The following is a 21,218-nucleotide window of genomic DNA, read 5'->3' as shown; positions in this document are numbered from 1 at the left end:
GTACACACAGAGCGAGGGCACACCCATGAATATTTTGAACTGTTTTTCTTTCAGTTCCAGTTGCAGTGTATTCTGGAAAACCAAACCAGTCTCTATAGCAACAGATGGCTGAATGAGCGGCGACGACACACGTAGACACACTGATTTAATATAACCTATTTTAATCTGTGAGTATTTTACATTTACAACAGCCGTTTTTATTCAACAATGACCCTGACAAATAAGAAAGAGATTGAGGCAGATGCACAAAAATATACATCTTTGACCTTCTGGTTTTGTTTACAGTCACAGATCATCTTTGCATAGTTGTAGATTTCAGAGCAAAATGAGTGTGTTTGGGTGAAGATAGTGAATGTGTTGAGGTGGACAGACGGGAGAAAACGAGCAGGCAGATTGGGAAGGTGAAGCGTGAACCTGGAGAGAAGCACAGATGGAGGATGAGTCATGTGACTCCTGTGTGGAGTGGCAGGCAAGAACTTGGACTGAGCCCTGCACCTCATGATGTGAGGAGACACTGAGATTTGACCTCATACAAACCAACGTTAAATAATGGCACCAATTCAAATCAACCACTTTCAAAATTCCGTCTGGTTTAATTCAACACCAAGGAAACTATTACGAGTACATTTAGATTCCCTGATTGTAGGAGGATTTATGAAACTTGGTGGTGCAACATGGCCTGATCAGTGCCACGTCAAATCTATCCCAGCTATCACCCTCTTGTTTTAAATTTGTTCCATGTCACAAATCCAAGTCATTTACATTGCACTTATTGAAAGCATAGCTGACATTATTTATCTAATGTGGTAATAGGTCCAACTCCCCTCACTGATAGTTTGTCACCCATCTGAATAAAATATCAGCTGCAGGACAGAGGCGAGGGAGTTGATATGTTGGTGCATAAGTTTGGTGTATTAGAAAAGCTCAAGTGAAAACTACAGCATATTGGTTTTTCTTCCAGACTTTTATGCAAGGTGGGTGCTCTTAATACAATCTGATTGATGCATGAGTTAATATTAACCTAAAAGATTCATATAATACTTTGTCTCTGTTAAATTCTCTGAATACATCCTTTAAACTCTGTGCTGAGTGTGCTGAAGGCCGTTGTTGGCACTGATGAGGTTTAACCAGCCCACAAGGGTTTTTTTTTTGGCTGACTTTTCAATCAAAATGTCTTCAGGTATCAAGTTATACAAAACAAATGCTATTCTTAAACTTCTCAAGGACAGTTTTTCTTGTCACTCTCACTTTCTCATGCAATAAGATCTACATAAGGATGCAGGGTGCAGTTCTTGTTGTGGTCTATTACCTCTGTGGGACGTTTAAAAACAGTGTTCCTTCTTCACTAAAAAGCAGGCAGAACTCTTTAATGCCGTCCAAAACTTGTCGGGGACCAAAAAAAGCTGTGATGCAACCCAGGCCCTTGACGTTAGTTTTTGGTAGACTTCCATTCCGGACACCAAGCTGATGTAATATCCACTCTGGCTTGTTCTAATGGTCCACATTATCCCATTTCAGGGATAATGAGCAACTGGCATCTTGAGCGCACTGAAACCGTCACTCCTCTCTTCTGACATAGGCTTCATGACTTAAACACCTTCATCGCGCCCGCTTTTCTGCAGGAGGGAACTATTACTTTTTTTTCGTTTTTGCAACCATTTCCCCCTCTTATTTTGGCGGTATGACCACTAGTGGCGCTCCTCTCCGTGGCCTCCACATTAGCACTTGGGCGTCGTTGGCATTCGGCCTCCCCAGCGCGTTGGGAGGGATGGGCTCCTGATAGTTAAGGATGTGCGGTTGCTCCTGGTAGGGTCGACCCACCAGCGAGGCCCGAGAGCCCAGCGGCATGTCAGGGTCCACAGCGATGTCCACCCGCATTCGCCACCGCACAGTCTGCAACACAATACGCTCCTGGAGGAGGAGAGCAGCATGATGTTGTATTGGTTAATCCTGTATACATGTATTTGTGCATTGTACAGTCTATGTTAAGTACAAAAAAAGAGTGTTTTGTGAACGCTTACGTTAATTGTGCATCATGTCTTCTACTGCTAATAGATGTGTAGTTCATGTGCATCCTAATAAATGGTTTGTTAGTTCATCTTTGTTAAGCATAATTGTATCTTAAATTACAGAGAAGACATATTGGCTAAAATGCTAAATTTGAACAGTTTTCTGCAGATACTTTTCTTTTGCTATTAAATTATTGACCAACAATGAAGCAAACAAGCCTGACAAGCTTCTCCATAATATCCTAAAAACTGTACATTATTCCAGACAAATAATACATGAATACAGGAAGTGTTTTGATGCACACTTTCAGCCGGACTGACTCCTATTGGGCCATTACAGGGGCTTCATTCAGCAGAGTTGAAGGCAATGTTGAGGTACTTTGTAACTTTACACCAGAAAGGGAAAGTGCAGGGGGCGATGATTACATCACAGTCAGTCTGTGTGTGCAATGCAAGAGCAGTCTCTGAAGATGTATGTTCTTTATTTAAAATACACAAGACAAAAATAAACAAAAAAAACCTGTGAAAACACAGGAAAAATAACACAACATTTTGAAAATACGAGTGGGAACAAACTGATATATCTCCAATGTCAAGCTGCTCTCCAAATTTGTATCCTACCTTGGTGACGGAGTTCATGGCCACCAGCCAGGTGATGAAGCTCTGGTCCCTGGTGATGTGGGTGAGCATCGGCGTGTTGCTGTTGCTGATGGGCACAGCCCAGGTCACGCTGGGGTAGAAGTTGTCGTTCATGCCGACGGTCAGACGCGACGGTTTGGACGTGGGTCCCGTCAGGGTCACCGTCTCTGTGGTGTTGCCGTACCAGGGGTAGCTGACGCCATCTGAGTCGCTGATGGCCTTGACCCGACACTCTCGCAGCTCCGGTAACTCCCAGCTGGACCTGCAGGCAGTGGACGGAAGAGGACAACTTTTTGCAGGTGCACGGTTGTGGTTTCGATGTTCAGTGTGCAATAGAAATGGAGACAGGTGTGCACACCCAAACTTTACCCACCTAAACACACACACACTGAGCACATTCAGTGGCAACAAGTTGATCTTATCGGGTCTCCTATACACTTACATGCCAATATCACCATAGGTGTTGTAGAACTCCATCTGGGTACAAGCCTGGATCCAGCCCACCACCCAGGTTTCATTGCGGGGCACTGGTGGCATCACAACCCCTGCTGAGGCCCTGAAGTAAGGCGTCTTGTAACGGAGCACAATTGGTGAGTTCTCCTCAATGATGGTGGGACACTGGTCAATAGAGGCTGATACCTCATACACCACAATGTTCTCCCGTCTGATGCGGGGCTTGCATGCAATGCTCTGAATACAGCCCATATTGCAGGCAACAAGCAAAATGAGCAAAACCAGAGAAGAAGGGAGCAAATGATACCTGGCCAGTATGCACATCAGTCCCCTCCGGGGTCCACCCTTGCCTGAAGACCAGATCTAATCTTTTAATTGCCCATCACCACTGATTGGTTGGGAAGGAGAGAGAGAGAAAAAAAGGAAAGAAAAATAACGGGGAGTATCAGAGTCACCATTGCGCAAACATAAACGCGTCCACCATCGTATTTTCGGGATGATGTGGAGGTGAGAGAGCAGCGGGGCCTGGGGGGGAAGTATCACAGATCTCCGCAGCCTCCTCCCCCCGGTCTGCCTGCTGACTGCCGCACTGCCCTTGGCGCTCGTCCCCAGAAACTGCAATCCGGCCTCCCCTGGGCAGCTGCTGCTTCTCCGCCGTGCGTCCGGATGCTCCTCTATTCCGTGTCGAGTCCACGCGTCCGGCTGCACGTCGGTGCCCCTTGATCCTGCTGCTCTGCTCCCGGCTCTGCGCTGTCATGTCAAGTGGCGACAGGGCAGCCAGGTGCGTCAGAGGAGGGGGGCTGGATGCCTTTTGTTTGCTTGGCTTTCCTGTATTAGCCCTACATTCGCGCGGCGTCCTCGAGAGACAAAATTGGGCTCTTCATCACCTTGACCTACATGAAAATAAGCTTCATCAAAAAAAAAGAAGCGAGGATGTGTCTTATGAAGGCAAGGAAACAGAACTGTAAAACGCTATTTTAATGTTTTCCTCGCAATGTGCTTCCATTCTTGGGGATGCATGAATGGTGCATCATGAATGGGGGCAGCGAGGCAGCATAAACGTGCAGAAACAGTGACTATACCCGACCGCTCGAGCGTCTCTCCAAGTGTCGCCTCATCGTTACGTCTCCTCGAGCTGGTGAGCATCGCGGACCGGAGAGCATCCTTTTTCCAGCCGTCTTGTTCAATTTGGAGGTGCTGATGCTAGAGAGGCAGGGGAGGGGCGTCACCCGACCTCTGCATTGAAAAAAAATATAACAAGTGCAAGTGGGCGTGGCTATATCCCTGCGTCACTCCTATGTGGAACCCCATTGGTCGCTGAAGTCAACCGCGGAAGTGGTGTCGTCGTCCGTGCCCGTCAACTTCCTACTCGCCCAAAACTGACACGCATTCACCGGTCAGCTTGGCTCGTTTTCTGTATACCCACCCTGCCGGTTCACTTCAGTAGCTACGGGCGCTGGTTTATGATCGGCGTTTTGTTCGCTAACGTGTCTAAGAGGGCGCACAGCTTGTTGTACCGGGTGTCACTCGCGATGAAGCCGCAGGTTGTGTTCGTGCTGGGCGGGCCTGGAGCCGGCAAAGGAACCCAATGCTCCAAAATCGTGGAGGTAATATACGAGAGATGGCGAGAGAAAGGACAATGAAAACTACCGGATTTAGTGGCAAGGATTTAGCATGTCGTGGCGAAAATGTTATTAAGTGGATTTCAGGATGGTTGTGCCTTTCAATAGCGCCTTTAAATGAGGTAATGTCTAGATTTAATTGACTTCCGGTTGTCCTCTAAAAATGAACCTGTTAGCCAGCTAGCACGCTCGCCAGTTAGCCACACAGGTTCTAGTACTACAGTTTATGCGCTCATAAACAACCATGTGCTCCTAAATACAGGAAGTACAAAGTACAGTTTTTATTTATTTATTGTAAAACTCCACAGTATTTATTTACGATATGTGAGTCAAAGCAGTGAAATGCAGCCCAGTGTTAAGTGTTGTGCTGTCAACCGCCTTATTAATGAATTAGCTCAATTCAAAGCTTCACACAAGGCAATGTTTGACTATGTTGTAACCTTATCATTGACCTCATTTGGGCTTGGTCACTCCACCACCGGCTTTAAACAAACAGGTGGTTATATAATCACTCTATGCATGTGTAAGGGTTAAATAGTCATACTTCAACAAATGTAATTCACCTGTAAATTCAAGAAATTGTGATTACAGTTTTCATCAATGGCAGTTTTATTTGATCTGGTTTATCTGTTTTAAATTTCTGCAGTTATAAACTTATAAACTGTTTGAATGAGAGAGACCTCTTTAAGAGACTGTATAACTATTTTTGGTCACAGAAGTTTTTGGGTTTTGTCTGTTGTGCTTCGTGTAGTGGTTAGGCCTGAATGGCAGCTCTGCATAGAGGCTCCTTTCATCAAGTACACTTCTCTTTTTTTTTTTTACTGGCCTGTGACTCAGATGACTATAGCCTGTCTGTAAAGGACGTCTTGTCAAATTCAGATCTTTATTGTTAATAGAAATCAACACACAAACCTGTTTGTCTCTCCCAGAATTACAACTACACCCATTTGTCGGCTGGGGACTTGCTAAGGGCTGAGCGATCCCGAGAGGAGTCAGAGTTTGGACAGCTCATTGACAACTACATCAAAGATGGCAAAATTGTGCCTGTGGAGATCACAATCAACTTGCTCAGGAAGGTATGTAACAAATACTGCTGTCAATCACGTTTGTGTTTGTCTAGTAAGACTCCAGTACAACTCCACTTCTGTCTTGTTATAAAGGACACGAGAAATAAAAACAGTGGAAATAAAACTTTAACTCTTATCACTGACTTTTTTTGAGTCTCCTCTCTTGGCCAATCATAACAATATCTGGGCAGAACCTTAATTGTTTAGTGCTGAAACCAAGCTAATTACTCAATGTATAGGCATGTATACATTAAGTCAATTATTTAAAAATTCAAAAATTAAATTTGTGAAAAATGATTGTAGTTACAGCTCGATTTTGTTCCTGATTAAATATTATGATTTCCAACCCAAGACCTTTTTCTGACATGGATGTGGATCACTGTTAATGTTTTGAATATCGAGAATCACAGCCTTCACCATAATACCATTTTTGTTCAAAAGAATTGTAGAATTGGAATAGAGTAGTAGAATTTGTACGTAAATGTTTATTTTTATTAGTCAGTTATAAACTAAATTAATTCACAGTACAAGTACATAATCAATGCATTGTTGTTTTCTGTTTTGTAAGGCGATGGAAGAGACGATGCAGAAAGACGATAAAAAGTTCCGTTTCCTCATAGATGGTTTCCCCCGCAACGAGGACAACCTTTCGGGGTGGGAAACTGTGATGGTTGGCAAAGCAGATGTCAAATTTGTGCTTTTCTTTGACTGCAGCAATGAGGTGAGTCATGGAAACTAGAAAGCTAAAACTCTTCCAGCATTTTTTTCTTCTCAATAAATACAGAGAACTGAGGTGATATCCTCAGAGACACCTTAGACTGAGCTGCAGATTTATTTATTTTTTTTGTCAACAGGTTTGCATCGACAGATGTCTCGAAAGAGGGAAGAGCAGTGGACGCACAGATGACAACAGAGAAAGCTTGGAAAAAAGGTATAGTTGAACAACATAAACAAAATGTACATCACATCAGACTTTAATAGTACTCAACCCCAGACAAAGTACATCAAGCACATCTGATTGGTATAGATTTGTCTGACCCATTTAGCTGAGTGTTGGATACCTGCATGTGTGTTTTTGACCTAATTTGTGTCTCCTTTGAGTCCCTTGTGTCATCTGGCCCCAATAACCAGACATTTTTTTCTTGCAGAATCCAAACCTACCTGCAGTCTACGCGACCAATCATTGAACTGTATGAGGAACGCGGCAAAGTGCGCACTGTAGACGCCTCTCACTCTGTGGATAAGGTGAGGAAACGGCTCCGCCTGTGGGAAAGCGTCCATGAGCGCCAGCCATAGATTTCTGAAGTGACATTTTGTGGGTGGAGCCAAGAAGGAGGTGTCACTTGGCGCAAAGAAGCCATTAAAAAGACATGAGAGGGGTTTCCCACGAATATCCTCAGTCTAATAAGTGTTTTTTAATTTAACCTTGTTGTAGTAATTTGAAGAAATGCAGCTTAAAGACAGTTCCACATTATTTTTACAGGGTGAGACGTGCTAATGAGGTTTGTTCAATTTGTCGGAAAAGTCCATCAAGTTTTTTAGTGAAAAAATCAGGGGAAACAGAGGACTGACACTTAATTCAGGCTTCAAGGGGTCAGTATTGCGCATGCATGGTAGAACGAGGAAATCCTTCAGTCAGGCAGAAGGGAAAACTTGTGTAAACCAAAGTGGAAATGCTTTAATGTGTAGTTAACCTGGTGGCCACTAGTTGTGCTTGAATACTGACAGAAAAGAATAAAATACAGCATTTGTGAAGTCAAATGTTTCAATAGTTGTTTAAAATGAAGAAACAAGGCTCAATGGGGCACTGGCAACAATTTTGGTTTAGTTTGTTATGGATTTTTTTCAACCTGGATGATGTTCTATTTGGCAATATTAATTGCTAACATCTAGCAGTTGCGTGCCTCTATCTAATGGGGGAAACGACAACAAGACATATTTTAATTTAAAGTTATTATTCCCCAACTGATTAGTTGTAAACATCCATCACATTCTGCAGAAAAACCTTCTGGCTGAACATGAACCTTACACACTTTTAGTGCGAGTCTGACATTGAATGTATGGTTATGGCTGATGTGTAAGTGTCTTGCCCGTGGACACACAAACATGGACAGGGGGAGCTGTGTTTCAGGCTACTCTTGTAAGTTGGAGTTTTGTAAGGACTTTTTTTTGGATGAACTCTTACCTCTTTGTTCTCTTTCAGGTGTTTGCTGAAGTGAAAGCCATCTTCGACATAGAGGGTTGAGTCTCCCCAGCTGCCAACAACATTCACTTATCTACTTTTTTAGTTTTCTTTGTATCAACTGCAAGTACACTATAATATGTTTATATATCCATTCATTTTCCTCTTGGTTACATATTTCTGGTTACTTATTTCCATCTATTTTGTGCGTGTGTGTGATATGTATTGATATGAATGAGAAGTAACGTTGCCAAGCATCTACTTAAGATCAACTCGTTAATGCTCAGAAGAGCATGGTCGTCATAGTTTGAGCTTAGATAGACACTTCTTTTGTGGAAAATCTGGCAGTGAAAGTCTCAAAAAACAGAAGTGTTTTCCTCAGAGTAGCCATGTCATTGGAAGCAGCCATAATGCTTCAGACCAAATAGTTTGACCTGATGACGACAGACTGGGATTGATTTAAGACTGACAGAACATCCCAAAGCCTCCAAATAAAATGCATGAACCATCTGTCTCATGTTTGATGGGCAGTACTGCAGGACCAGGTGCTTTTCTGCCATGTAGAGTTATCAGGTAGATGTTTGCACCACAGCGCCTCGATGCGCTTCAACAAAGCTCTGACACGTGTGATTAATTCTAGAGAAAACATGAAGTCAAAAATTGTACTGAATCTGCTTGAAGGAAAAGTAAAAACGTTTGCTTTTTACCCCTTGTTTTTCTCAATTAATCTACTTAATGTTTAGTAAATACTAAGTGAGGGTTGTATAGACAGTGTATATATTTTTATATAAATATATATTATATATATGTTTTTATATATATATATATATGTATATATGTGTGTGTGTGTATAATAAGTAATTTGCTGTAGTCCATTACTTAAAAAAATATTTTAAGAAAGTTATTAACTGCACAAGGTTTTATGAATTCACAAAACCTCCTGCACGTCGCAGCGTTCAACCCCTCTGAGCCAGCAGGGGGCGCTCGATCCTCACATAATTTTAGAGGGTTTTGTAGGTTTTTTTTATTTATTTATTTTAATTAACTGTCAGTTTGATTTTTACAAAGGAGGAATACAAACTAATTAAATATGAAATAATTAATGAATGCTGAAATAGCTTGACTATAAGTATAAAAGCGCTAAATATAGTTCATGTATCTAATTATTTATTATGTCTTATCTCAATATACTTTTTATTCTTGTTTAACTTTTCTTCTTTTGTTATATTGGTATTGTATGTGTGTGTGTATATATATATATATATATATATATAGATAAATATACTAGATATTATTGATATACATATCTATATATATTCTATATATTATTGATATACATATCATATATATGTCAATGATTTAAAAATAGTTTCTGTATTTCAGCATTCATATTTTTAGAACGTTATTTACTAATTCAAATGAGTAATTATTCAAATTTCACTCTTAATTTATTCATGTCATCATTGATGTCATATTTTGTAGTTTTAACACTTTTCCCCACACTAATAGAGGCTAAGTGATTGGCTAAATGAACCATCTGTGCTACGTCAAATACTTAGTTTTTTTAATACTACGGAGGAGAATGATGGTTCTTAAGAGTGAACAGCAGGGTGAGCCACAGAGAAGCAAGTATACTTTACTTATACCTACACAAATATACTAAAAAATGATATTAATACTTAAATCTTACATCTTTGCTCAAATCATCTCACTTGACAATAATCATTATTACACCAACTGCTACGTTAAACATTTTTATTTGCATTATATGACATATGTCATATATATAATCTGCAGTTACAAAGAAATTTGCTTACATATATCGAATATTCCTGAGCGATTTTTATTTTTTAGCTTGAGGCCTGGTGCATCTGCATTTTGAGAGCCACACCCAACAGATAGTCAGCTTCCAAAACAACAGTACCACACTTGCATACATGTGACGACAGGGCAATGTACCAAATGTAAAATGCATCACAACAGCAGTTTACAACTACCGGGGCTTTTCATCTCAAAGTTATAACACATTAATGGTTAGTCTGGGTAGGTAGCAAATATATAAGTGTGAATGTAAGGCACTATTTAAACTGGTTCGTACTAGTGCACTATAATACAGTTGGATCAAATACAATCAGACTTAAATGATCCTGCTGAGAAACATGGATCATTGAAGCACCAAAACGTAAAAGAATACATCAAATAAAACTTTGAATATAAATAAGAAAATAGCAAGTGCTGGGCACAGGGTCTAAACCACAATTTAAACATGTAATTTTAGCATTTTAAGTAGACATATTTTAATGAAAATATATGAATTACAGCATTATGAGTATGTGCAAAATACCAACAGGCTAGAAATGATTGAAAAAAAAAGGAAATATGTACATTGCAAATAAAAAAAAAAAGAAACGTACCATGAACTATGCGATGGCCAAAAAGAACAAGCCCTTTTGTAACGACAAACTTGACGTAAATATATTTGTACTCTGCCAGCAGATGGCAATCTGAAAATATATATTATCTTATTTACAAAAAAAAATAACCGAATGGAAAATAACTGCATGAACTGTGACCACATTGATGGGAAAATTCATACCAATATCTACAGAAAACCTGTAACAGTGATTCTCAGTCTGAATAAGAAAGAGGACTGTCCGTCAACGCTGACATTCGGTCGAGTGATTTGCGAAAAAGAAATTTACATTCAAAATGTACAACCTGTTAGACATTCACAACGAAAGCATTAACTTCTACAATCTTTGAAATACCAAAGAGCTTAAGTATGCGCATCATTTACAAATGCATAAAAGGACAAATATATATATATTCATATATACATTTATGTTTCTCTTTGTAAAAATAAAATCCTTTGAATAACATGGCGGGCGATGCAAAAAAGGAAAACCAGAATGGCACTGTCATGGGGCTGCAGCGGGCTCAGCAGGACTTCACCAGGCCTGAGATGATGTTGCTGGGAGTCCTGCGGTACTGAGCCTTGGTGTTGGTGACCGCGCCGTGCTTCTGCCGCAGATGAAGCCTCAGCTGACTCTTGTGTCTGAAGTGGAGGTCACATTTCTCACACTGAGAAAAAAAAAGAGAGAAATAATTTAGAATCACAGTTTCATCCCCCAATCCCCACAGCTAACAGTTCATAGCGCTCTCGGATTACCACTCAGTACTTATAACTATTGATAGGCACGTGGATCATGTGGGAGAAGGGATTACTCTCTTTTTAGCCAGCAGACACGGTGGATAAGGAGGAAAGGACTGACGTGGAGGCTTACATGATAAGGCTTCTCTCCTGTATGAATGCGCATGTGGCTCTTAAGCGTCTGGAGGTGGCGGAAGTGAGTGCCGCAGATCTCACAGGGGTACGGCTTCTCCCCCGTGTGAATTAACACATGGGCGCGAAGATGGGCCACCTGGAGGACAATCGAACATACATTACAACACATACAATTTAAAAGCAGTGGGTTGACATGTGCAAAGCTTTACTTTATCCTCTCTCACCTGGACAAACCTGGAACCGCATGTCTCACACTTATATGGCTTTTCTCCAGAGTGGATGCGGGTGTGCGTCTTGAGGTTGGCTGGCCGGTTGAACTGAGCGCCGCAGATGTCGCAGTGGTAGGGCTTTGAACCTTTGGAAGAAAAGATCCGCAGGTTGAGCAATGGATGAAACTGTCACGTCCATCAAGTCAGCTTGAGGTTTAATTCAAAAAGGAATTATTAATCTTACCGCTGTGAACGGTCTTGTGGCTGGCCAGGTTGCCCTTGTAGCGGAAGGCAGCCTGGCAGCAGTCACACTTGTATGGCTTGTCGCTGTGAATCTGGGCCATGTGTTCTTTCAGGGAATCTTCTTCTGTGAACTTGGAGTCACATCCGTTGCAGAAGTAGACGTTGCTTTCTGTGCAAAAGAATCAACCAAATCAAACGTGAATTCAAACACACAACACCACTGGTTTTGTCTAAAAATAATTGTGTAAATGGGATGGCACTCACCCGAGCTGGAGGAGGAACACTCCGAGTGTAGTTTGGTGGCGTCGTCTCGGCCGTACGAGTCCGGGGAAAGGTGACCCATGTCCATGCACTGGGGGCTGTCACAGCCACAGGAGGAGCATCTGCGGTAGCTTAACGAGAGAAAGACGACCGCAGGTATTCAAGTAAAGTCGAGTTCTTCGCTTAACAAGTTGTATTAAGTTCCAACTATGAGTCTCACAATGAGGTGGAGTTTTACCTGATGCTGCTACAGGTGCTGCTGCCGCAGCTGTCCACACTCTGAGACATGAGGAGTTCTTCTCTGTGACTGCCGGGTCCGTCTTCTGCCTGGACCTCGCCGTGTCCAGTGGACGCACCACTCCTACAGGGGCTCAGTGTCGGGGACATGGCTGCGGTTTCAGCATTGGCTCCCTGAGCCTCCTTTTCATTCTCATCAGGAGATCGGTTCATCACGATCAACTTATACTTCTTCCAGTTGCGGGCCTTGGTGCCTTTGGGGCAGTCTGAGGGCTGTCGGAGGCTCAGCGTGGCGTTTCTGCTGCTGTTGGACTCAGTGGGCGAGTTGGGCTGGCAGTCAGATCTGAGGGGGCTTTGAGGGCTGCAAATCACACCTTTGCTAAAACCTGGGGACAATCGTAGGCAGCTGGCTTGTGGATACTGAATGCCGTCTTCCTCAACGTGAGAGACGGGCCTTTGGAGGCTCTCGTGGGCTCCTGCAGGTCGGATGATAGTGGTGGGGATACTGGGGTGGGATTGAGGGTGGTGGATGATGGTGGTGGACTCGTTGTGAGCCATGTTGGCGCTGGGTACCTGCAAGCATTGTTTCTGGGACAGAGCCCCTCCTCTGGGAAGGTCGCTGACCTTATAGGTACCTTCCAGCATCCCAGCAGGGACAGGGAGGTCACCATAGACGTGATTGGAACCAGAGGTGTTGATCCCCCTGAAAACATTTGGGATGAAGCCCCTGCACTCCTGGAGAGGGTATGATGTTGAAATGTGGTTGCTTTTAGAGTCTGGCTCTTTCTCATCAACAGGCATCAGAGCAGGGATCTCCTCAGGCAGATGTGATGAGTTCATCTGTACCTCTTCAATCCTGCAGGAACATATTTAATGAGAGGTTATTAACTCCAACTCAGATCTCATCAATTTTTACGAAGACATTAGAGTGCGTCTTGTCCCATTTTCCTGTTCCCTTTACCTGGACTTGATGAACCGGTTGCAGGTGTCGGCCACATGTTCCATCTGGAGGTAGATGGCCGTGTTCATCGTGGCCAGGACCAGGCTGTCCTTCAGGTCCAGACAGGACGTGTACATGAAGTCCAGCAGGATGGAGAAACCCTTGGGGTCCACTTTGGGGTCTAAGGTGATGGCACTTAGGTTTGCATTCTTGGGGTCCATGAACACAGAATAAAAGAAACCACTGCCAGAGAACAAGAGAAAAGGGAATACAGAGTTATTGAAAATTGTTCATTTTGCGACGAAGTCGTGTCAGGCGCAATGATTCAAACTAAAACAAGTACTCGTGCTGCTGAACTCATGATGGCGATTACCTGCAGGCCACCAAGATGGCCTTGTGGGCATGGAAATGCTGCCCGTCCACCTGTATGGTGACATCCGTCAGGATGTTCCTGCTGCGGAGGCGGTTGAAGTTAAGCAGGACGTCGCCTGCATGGCGTGTGAATTGAATGCAGCCATCTGCAGTCGTGGCCATGCTGTCACAATCTGAGCAAGGGAAGGAGAAAACAAAAGATGACACAAGTTGTTTGATTATTATTGGCAACTCTAAAAGTGATCCAATGTTAAATATAGAGACAGCCAGGAGCAAAGAGAGAGGTGCGCATACTGCAAGCTGAGAAAAATATGCAGTATATTACCACCAATATGATGAGCATTACCAGTTTACAGAAAAAAAGAAAAAAAAAAGATTGCTTCACTACTCTATAATAATATACGTACTATATAAACAATGGCAGAATTACAAGTAGGTTGTTTCTGGCATCTTAAAGCCCATAAATCTAACTAAATTACATTCCAAGGGAAACTTAAATCAATTGTATTAAATTAGCATGAATAAATTGTATATTAATTAACACTCATAACATAATAAACACACCCATTTCGTCACCGCGGGCTCTCACAAGCCACCTGCCGCCAGGGATCAAAACATTGAACCTGGGAGTGTCTTGACCGCGTTTCATCAAGGAGCGGCGCCATTGCAAACAGAAAAGTAAAAGGGAGTTTTCACTAAAAAAAAAAAAAAAAAAACCCTCTCAGCGTGGCTTGCTTCTTACTTGGCCTTTATGACGGTGTTATAACAGAGCCAATATTTCCTGCACGTCACCATTGCAAAATCGTGAGATGTGTCAGTTGAGCGAAAACAACTCTGGTCAATTTTTTTATTATTTTTTAAGGGGCAACAACTACATCTTCGCAGCGTGCAGACGTTACATGGACAAACGGCACATGTACCGCCACCACAACCCGCACACTGCTGACTTTCTAATGAGGAATTACTGATGTGGCTCTGCGGGTCGCTTGCTGCGCTCGCGCCGCCGCCTCGCGGCGTGCAGCAGGCGGCGGCGCTGCTCGCTGCAGCCCCGGAGGTTGTAAACGTGCTCGCACATCGAGCACATTCCGTCCTGGCTGCTCAGATTAAGTTGCCAGAAACGTTACACAGAGAGGTTTCCTGTTCCCCCAAAGCAGAACTCACTCATCTCATTTAGCACATTAACATGTAGTCTGCTGCCGCTAAACTTAATATCTCGAGTTATCTTAAAAAAAAATATATTATTAGACTAAACCGAGCCAGCGTGATTTCGTGGGATGTTATTTCCAAGGAGTGGTTAGTTGTTGCTGCGTAACTTGGGCTGTAAACCACCGAGCAGGCCAGCACACGTCGGTTCAAGTTTAGAAACAAGAGTTGAGCTGTCAAATCTGGAGATTGTTATGCAGGTTTTAATTTGTTGTTATTATTATTTTTTAATTAAAACTACTGGAAAGTCACCGGCTCTCCGTTGGAGACATTTAGTGAAGTGAAGACTGTTTATCGACATAAGAAATGCGCAGAGATTAAATGCGGGTGACAGAACCAGATCGACTTGTCCTGTTGCGCCACTTTTTAGCGCCTCTAACTTGCAAAATGCTGTAACAAATACAACTATAAAAAGGTCAAAATACGTCTGAGCGGTCTATCAATACAAAATGCTGTCTTGGCTAATTGTTAAGCCGCAAAAAAAACAACAACATCTACTTGTTTTCAGGCAGCTATTAAAGTACAAATGGTCAAATTAAATCCGCACACAGCGTAAAAAGTCTCACTTCCGTCTCAGGTTAAAACAGTCAAACGCAATGCAGATATCAAAGTCAACTATCAAACTTTAAGTCTGTTTGTTCACTTGTCGCTAAACGGAATCACAAAATAATTCAAGAAAATATTGAAGCGATCTCAGGCCCGGAGCCTCACAAGAGCATCTGCTACTTCACTACACTTCTGACCTAATGCTGGGAAAATAGGAAGGAAAAAAAGTCACCTTGTAAAAGTTTCCTCGAAACTCTGTGCATCACCAGTTCTGAGAATCCAGTTCTAAGAAACACAACAGCCCAATTCTCGGAATTTCAACAGAGGACCGTACCATTATCTGCGAGGCGGGGGAGCGGCTCCCCCCCGCCTGCGTCATGTCCACCCTCCCCCTTCAATACTGGACGGTGTAACATTTGTCATCAGCCTCAATAATGAATTGATCGCCTTGTGTAGGCTCAGTGCGGTGTGAGTAGTTTTCTCAGGTAATAACTTCGCTTCCGAGTGGATTAAGCTCCCTGTGTAGTGGATGGGTCCGAGTGCAAGGTCAGCTGACCGAGTTATAAATACCTTGGGGAATATGAGAGCATGTGAGTAAACCTGCCTGAGGTGCCACGGCGAGTTGAGAAAAGTCAGTTGTCATATATTTTAATAAGTAGCAATACTTTGCTCCTGTTTATTTTGATTTGACCAGAAGCTTGTGTTTGTGTTCATTTGTTTGTTTACTTGAATACTTTCTATTTATTGTATGTTTTATACAAGTTTGCACTCAATATTTGATGAACTTCCCGGCTAATTCTGCAATACTGACAACTGATCTCACATCTTCGAGTCTTTCCTGCATGCAGTGTGCTGTGACGTCCTATTTTTAATGTCACACGGGTTATGAGGAGCCATGTTTGTGAGTGTGTGTCAAGTTCTCATCCCTCCAAAAGGCTTCACTTGCACTCGTCTGTGTTCCCACCACTTCCTGTCTCAGCGTCACAGCTGTATATTCATCTGATAAACATAACATCCTAAATGCTGTCAAATTAGTCAACAAATCAGGAACTAACTGTTCTTTAATGAAAAACTAACAAGAGGTTCCTGAATAACTCATGCATGTATAAATAAGGTCAATATAATGATATATGATTGTAAAGACCAGACTGCGACATACTAACTGAACCAGTGTGTGACATTTTCGAGATATCTATCCACTTAATGATTAACTCAAAATGAGCTGTTAAATAGCACAACATTTAAAGCACTCATTGCATCTTTGTTACTATGTTGTGACTATTTAGCATAAGTGGTGTGTTCCTACTAGTTTCTTGATAACAAGATTTAGTTTGCCTTTTGCAAAGTGTTGCTTTAATTAAATCTCATATGTGTATAACCTCAGCTGCCCTGCACAGTATGTTGAACTTTGTCTGGGAATACAGTTGGCAGGTGTCTTTTCTTTTTCATGTGATCATACAAAATATGACAAATATCTCATGTTTTCAATAAAAAAAAACTATTTAATGACACTATGTTCTGTAAATCACTTACATTTTGGTTGAATTATGCCACGTTACAAGCAACCCATTGTGACATGATATGTGTTTCCTCTTTCACTTCCCCTGATTTAATCAAAGCTATTGATGAACAAACGGGTCTTCTGTGTTTTTGAAAATAAAATAATCCCCATTCATCGGCATCACCTTGCACTCTCGCCGCGAGCTGCAGTGAGTCTCTGCTGCACAGGCGCTCGGGCAGGTTGGAGGATTCAGTGGGAGGAAAAAAACACAACCACAGTAATTGAGAACTAGTGCTAATCATCGTGACTTATCGAGGACCATGTTCGTCACTGCAGTCAAACATTTAGACTTCGCCGATTCAATTTTATTGAGCATACATTTTGTCAATACCATATGCTCATTATTAACCGTGGTCTGCATTACATGTGTACAACTGCTCATATTAGTATTGCAAACACCTTTGTGTTTAACCAGGAATGAACTAACTTCATCATCAATCATCGAAAATTTGAGTCTTGCATGGAACATCAACACATAGTAACACATCACAATTTGTCATATTTAGCAACATTGCATGCAAGGAACTGTAAAAATGATGCTTAGTAATTGTTCACAGAAGTATTTTACAAATATTATATCTCTGCTTGAATCCCCTGCACATAAAACAATGCACAATATGCATTTAGGCCGACCATTATGCTTATCTGTTGCAGCAAAGAACAACTCTGACTGAATTTTCCTCTGTGAAATACATGAACAGTGCAGCTCAACAGATTTAAATTACAGCTGTTCAGGTGACTATGGCAACAAAGAGGTCTATTTCTAGTTAATGTTTTCACTCTAGATGTTTTTCCCCTGCGGTTATCTTTAGTGGCCTGAGTTCCTGTGGGTTGATCATCTTCACATCCTTTGAACGAAGTGATACTTTCTGGTCTGATGGAGTTGAGGCAAAACTTGTTCTGTATAAGAGCCGTGGCAAAACATATACATCGGATTTCCTGGTTCAAAGTTGTTTATTTGCAGGCAAGGAAGCGTACATTTGATCAGTCGGCCTTTTTCTTGCTCGTATCGCTGCAAAATCTTTAATGTCACATTAGAAGTTCGCTGTCGTACGATAGCTGATAAGCTAGAGCGGATGTGGAACATGAAACTACTGTGTGGTTCATGTCAGAGTCCATATTCACACAAACATGGTGCTTCTGATCTGATTTGCAAAATAAATGTCTGCCAGTTTGTTTGTTTGTTTGTTTTCCTAAAGGTCTCATTCTTTCTGCACCACAACAACATAATATATCACCTCTTCTGCTGTTTCTGTTGTATCTGCTGGTCACAGCGATGGGGTGAAGGGTGAAGGGGCACTGCAGTGATTTATTGTTGCACCTCCACCATGTGTTTGATGTTATGAGGCTTTCAAAAGGCACATTTAAAGAGATTGCAGCCGAGGCTGATATATCCAGACTTTTAATCCCTTGTATGGGTCAAGTTCCAAAAATACTCAATAGTGTATCTCCATAGACTTTTTCTTGCCAGGTAAAGTCTCACTTCTTTCAAAGTCCAAACTTCATGTTTTCTTCTAACTGTGTGGTCTCTGACCCCACTAAAAAATAACCCCGGTGACATCACGATGACATCCTCAGGTTGTTTCTTTTCTTTAGAAAGCGCCTCTAAAGACAGAAGATATTTGACATATTTCTACTGTTTTTCCCGACTGAGGAGCAGTAGCCATGACGAGGAAACCGATATCAGGGAAATGAGTGCCACTTTAAGAGTTTTTAGTTGTTGTTTTTTATCACGTTGCATGAAGATCAAAAGGAACAGGAAAAAACAACAACATGTAATTCCTTTCTGATCATGTGTGCCAGTAAACAGAGGTCTTTTTTAATTTTCTGCAGGGCCCGTCTGAAGAATGCATGTCGTGAAAACAACACTGCATGGGATTTTTCCAGCCAGCTCTGGAACAAATGTGTTGCCGTTCCCCCCTCTCGTCCTCGGCATGGTGAAAGAGGTTGTGCTGTGTGTTAACAAGCGCTCCCCCCGTACCCTCCCCCCCCTCATGAACTTGCTGACCCGGGACCTATGCACAGACGGATATCAGCGTGCCTGTCCCAAAACATGACCCAGGTACATGGTTGTCTGACAGGGATCAAAGGTCATATCAGTAAAATATGACTCTGAAACTAGTTCAGTCTTGACAGACACATTGCCGAAGGGGAGAGGGCTGTTGAAGCAGGAGTGTGCACTTGAATTTGGGGTGCAGCATGCAAGAGAGAAACAACATATTTTCAACATAATGAGTCGGTTATTGTGTCGTGGTACAAAAGTTCCACAGAAATCAAAAACAATAATAATATCGGGGAACTTTGTTTGTGATCAACATGCATGAAGGTAAAACAAGATGCATGAAAAATACCTGACGCGCGTATTTATAGCACAAAGTTCAGTGTCATTTTTCAGCAGCTGTTTATGAACACTGCACACAACCCCATGAAACACTGAATATGGGACATTCACGTGAGCTAAACATATAGTGAACTTTGAGCTGCCTTCATGCCGCTCGCATGGGATATAGTTAGAAGTAAATATGAACTTCGGGTGACTGGACGCGTCAAACTGCGAGTGAAACGCTGTCCTGCACAGAGACGACATTGAATCTTTCCAGCAAGGTTGATGTGTGAGCAAAAGTATGAACCATCTGAGGTGTTGTGTCTCGTCTATATTGTTAATATCCAGACATGAACCACAACACTACAGGGCTGAAATATTTAGTCCATCTTCATGAATTGAATTGGCAATAATTGGAATCATGGATAAGTTGAAGTTATTTTCAAGCAAAGAAAATCCTTTACATAGAGAATTTATACATTTGGGTTATTTTAATAGCTATTTGAAAATATGAACTGATGCCCCTCCTCCTCTCTACCTCTTCCGCTGACATGGACTGTGGCTATTTGGATCGTGGTCCATGCATACTACTCATGATAGGAATAGTTTCTGGCACATTCTGGTCACATGACATCTATTGCTTCTGTCCATCCGGGGAGAGGGATCCTCCGATGTTGCTCTATGAAGGTTTCTTCTGTTTTTTTTCCATGTTAAAAGGTTTTTACTATCTTTATTTGGGGAGTTTTTCCTGAGCCGGGTGTGAGGTCCTGGGACAGGGATGTCATGTGTTCAGATTGTAAAGCCCTCCGAGGCAAATCTTGTATTTGTGATTTTGGGCTCGACAAAATAAATTGAATTGAAAATTGAAAACTGTTATACATTGTAACTGTCCTTTGAAATACTTCCTAATATAGTTAGATTAAATGTAGATGTTTAAATGTGTATGTTTCTAAAAACAAGATGCGAAGCTGATATGAAATATATTTAGCGCATCCTGAGGTTTGTAGAAACATTTACCATTTTATACTTGGCCATTAAGTTTCCTTTTCCCACTCCACATATGAATAATATAAATCCTGTTTTTACCTAAGTTTTTATTAATATTTTAACTTTGTTTTCATTTATGGATCCACACATTTTATTTTTGCCAAAGCTGTTTTGTTGTTATTTAAGGTGCACAGATCATCCGTAGCATTGCTGTTCCCCATCAACATCATAGCAGCAATACATTAGCAAGAGTTGAAGTTATTGAAATATTTGACATTTGACAAACTGGCTTAATAACACAATGACTCAACATTTAAAACATTCAATTAGATTCAACATTTCCACTGTACAATGAGCTCCTTAGAGCGCTCGTTGAAGCAACAACGGGCCAGTTTGCGCTGTTATTCAACACTGACCAAAGAATAAATCACATTATTTGGATCATCCTGCTGGTTTCAGGTCACTCGAGGACGGGCACTCGTCCTCGTGGTCTAATCTCAAATAAAATGCTCAGACGGGATACATGAATGGCGGCTTTGTTGCTCTTCAAAGAAAGCATCCTCAGTTAAAATTGACGAAATGGATTGTACATGCAGAGGGAAAGGTCAGCTGACCGCTCTGTGCAACAAGACACATGTAAGGTGCCGTGTCTCTGTCTGCGGCGGGTCTGGACAACACACACACACACAAAATGACATATAACACACTTCACAATCAGAGTTTTTGGAAAATAGGTTCCTGGACAGACACACACGTGTCACCGTGAGGATTGTCTGACAGACGTGGCCTAACAAGTTCCAGCCCACTTCTTTCATCTTTTTATTTGCCACCGTTTTGCCCCGAAGGAATGATCCAGCATATTACCTTGTGCAATGTGACGCAACACATGCGCAAAGTCAATATAAACACATCTTGCGACACTACCTCTCACTTCATTTTATCTGTGGAAAAGTACCAGGGGACGCCGCGTCAACACGGCTGATTCCCCTGTTGTTTTGCTGCTAAACCTCAGGGATGACGGAGAGGAGGGGGGCAGGGCTGCACAGACACAAGAGGTGTGTGCGTGTGTGTGTGTGTG

General features: G+C 42.1%; 3 protein-coding genes across 3 annotated transcripts; 1 reads left to right on the top strand and 2 right to left on the bottom strand.

Moving 5' to 3' along the window:
- Window positions 1-177: 177 nt before the first annotated feature.
- Window positions 178-4,322, bottom strand: fam78ba (family with sequence similarity 78 member Ba). Its single transcript, XM_068571361.1, has 3 exons — window positions 3,091-4,322; window positions 2,631-2,910; window positions 178-1,911 (listed from the first exon to the last, which is right to left on the bottom strand). Exons 1-3 carry the CDS (start codon window positions 3,423-3,425, stop codon window positions 1,669-1,671), a joined length of 858 nt encoding a protein of 285 aa, XP_068427462.1. The 5' UTR covers window positions 3,426-4,322; the 3' UTR covers window positions 178-1,668.
- Window positions 4,323-4,429: 107 nt separating this feature from the next.
- On the top strand, window positions 4,430-8,678 carry cmpk (cytidylate kinase). The gene is made up of 6 exons (XM_068571362.1): window positions 4,430-4,708; window positions 5,653-5,799; window positions 6,359-6,511; window positions 6,645-6,721; window positions 6,939-7,035; window positions 7,994-8,678. Exons 1-6 carry the CDS (start codon window positions 4,565-4,567, stop codon window positions 8,033-8,035), a joined length of 660 nt encoding a protein of 219 aa, XP_068427463.1. The 5' UTR covers window positions 4,430-4,564; the 3' UTR covers window positions 8,036-8,678.
- A 1,041-nt stretch (window positions 8,679-9,719) lies between these two features.
- bcl6ab (BCL6A transcription repressor b) lies at window positions 9,720-15,539 on the bottom strand. The gene is made up of 9 exons (XM_068569458.1): window positions 15,502-15,539; window positions 13,522-13,693; window positions 13,170-13,391; window positions 12,210-13,064; window positions 11,975-12,102; window positions 11,712-11,879; window positions 11,483-11,613; window positions 11,257-11,394; window positions 9,720-11,053 (listed from the first exon to the last, which is right to left on the bottom strand). The coding sequence occupies exons 1-9, from the start codon at window positions 15,530-15,532 to the stop codon at window positions 10,910-10,912; spliced, it is 1,989 nt and encodes a 662-aa protein (XP_068425559.1). The 5' UTR covers window positions 15,533-15,539; the 3' UTR covers window positions 9,720-10,909.
- Between the last annotated feature and the right edge of the window lie 5,679 nt (window positions 15,540-21,218).

This window comes from Clinocottus analis, unplaced genomic scaffold, assembly GCF_023055335.1.
Source record: "Clinocottus analis isolate CAN_PGR_092001 unplaced genomic scaffold, fCliAna1.0.p SCAF_11, whole genome shotgun sequence".
Classification (NCBI taxonomy): domain Eukaryota; kingdom Metazoa; phylum Chordata; class Actinopteri; order Perciformes; family Cottidae; genus Clinocottus; species Clinocottus analis.
The sequence above is the reverse complement of the archived record's forward strand: the minus strand, read 5'-3'. Positions and strand labels throughout refer to the sequence as shown.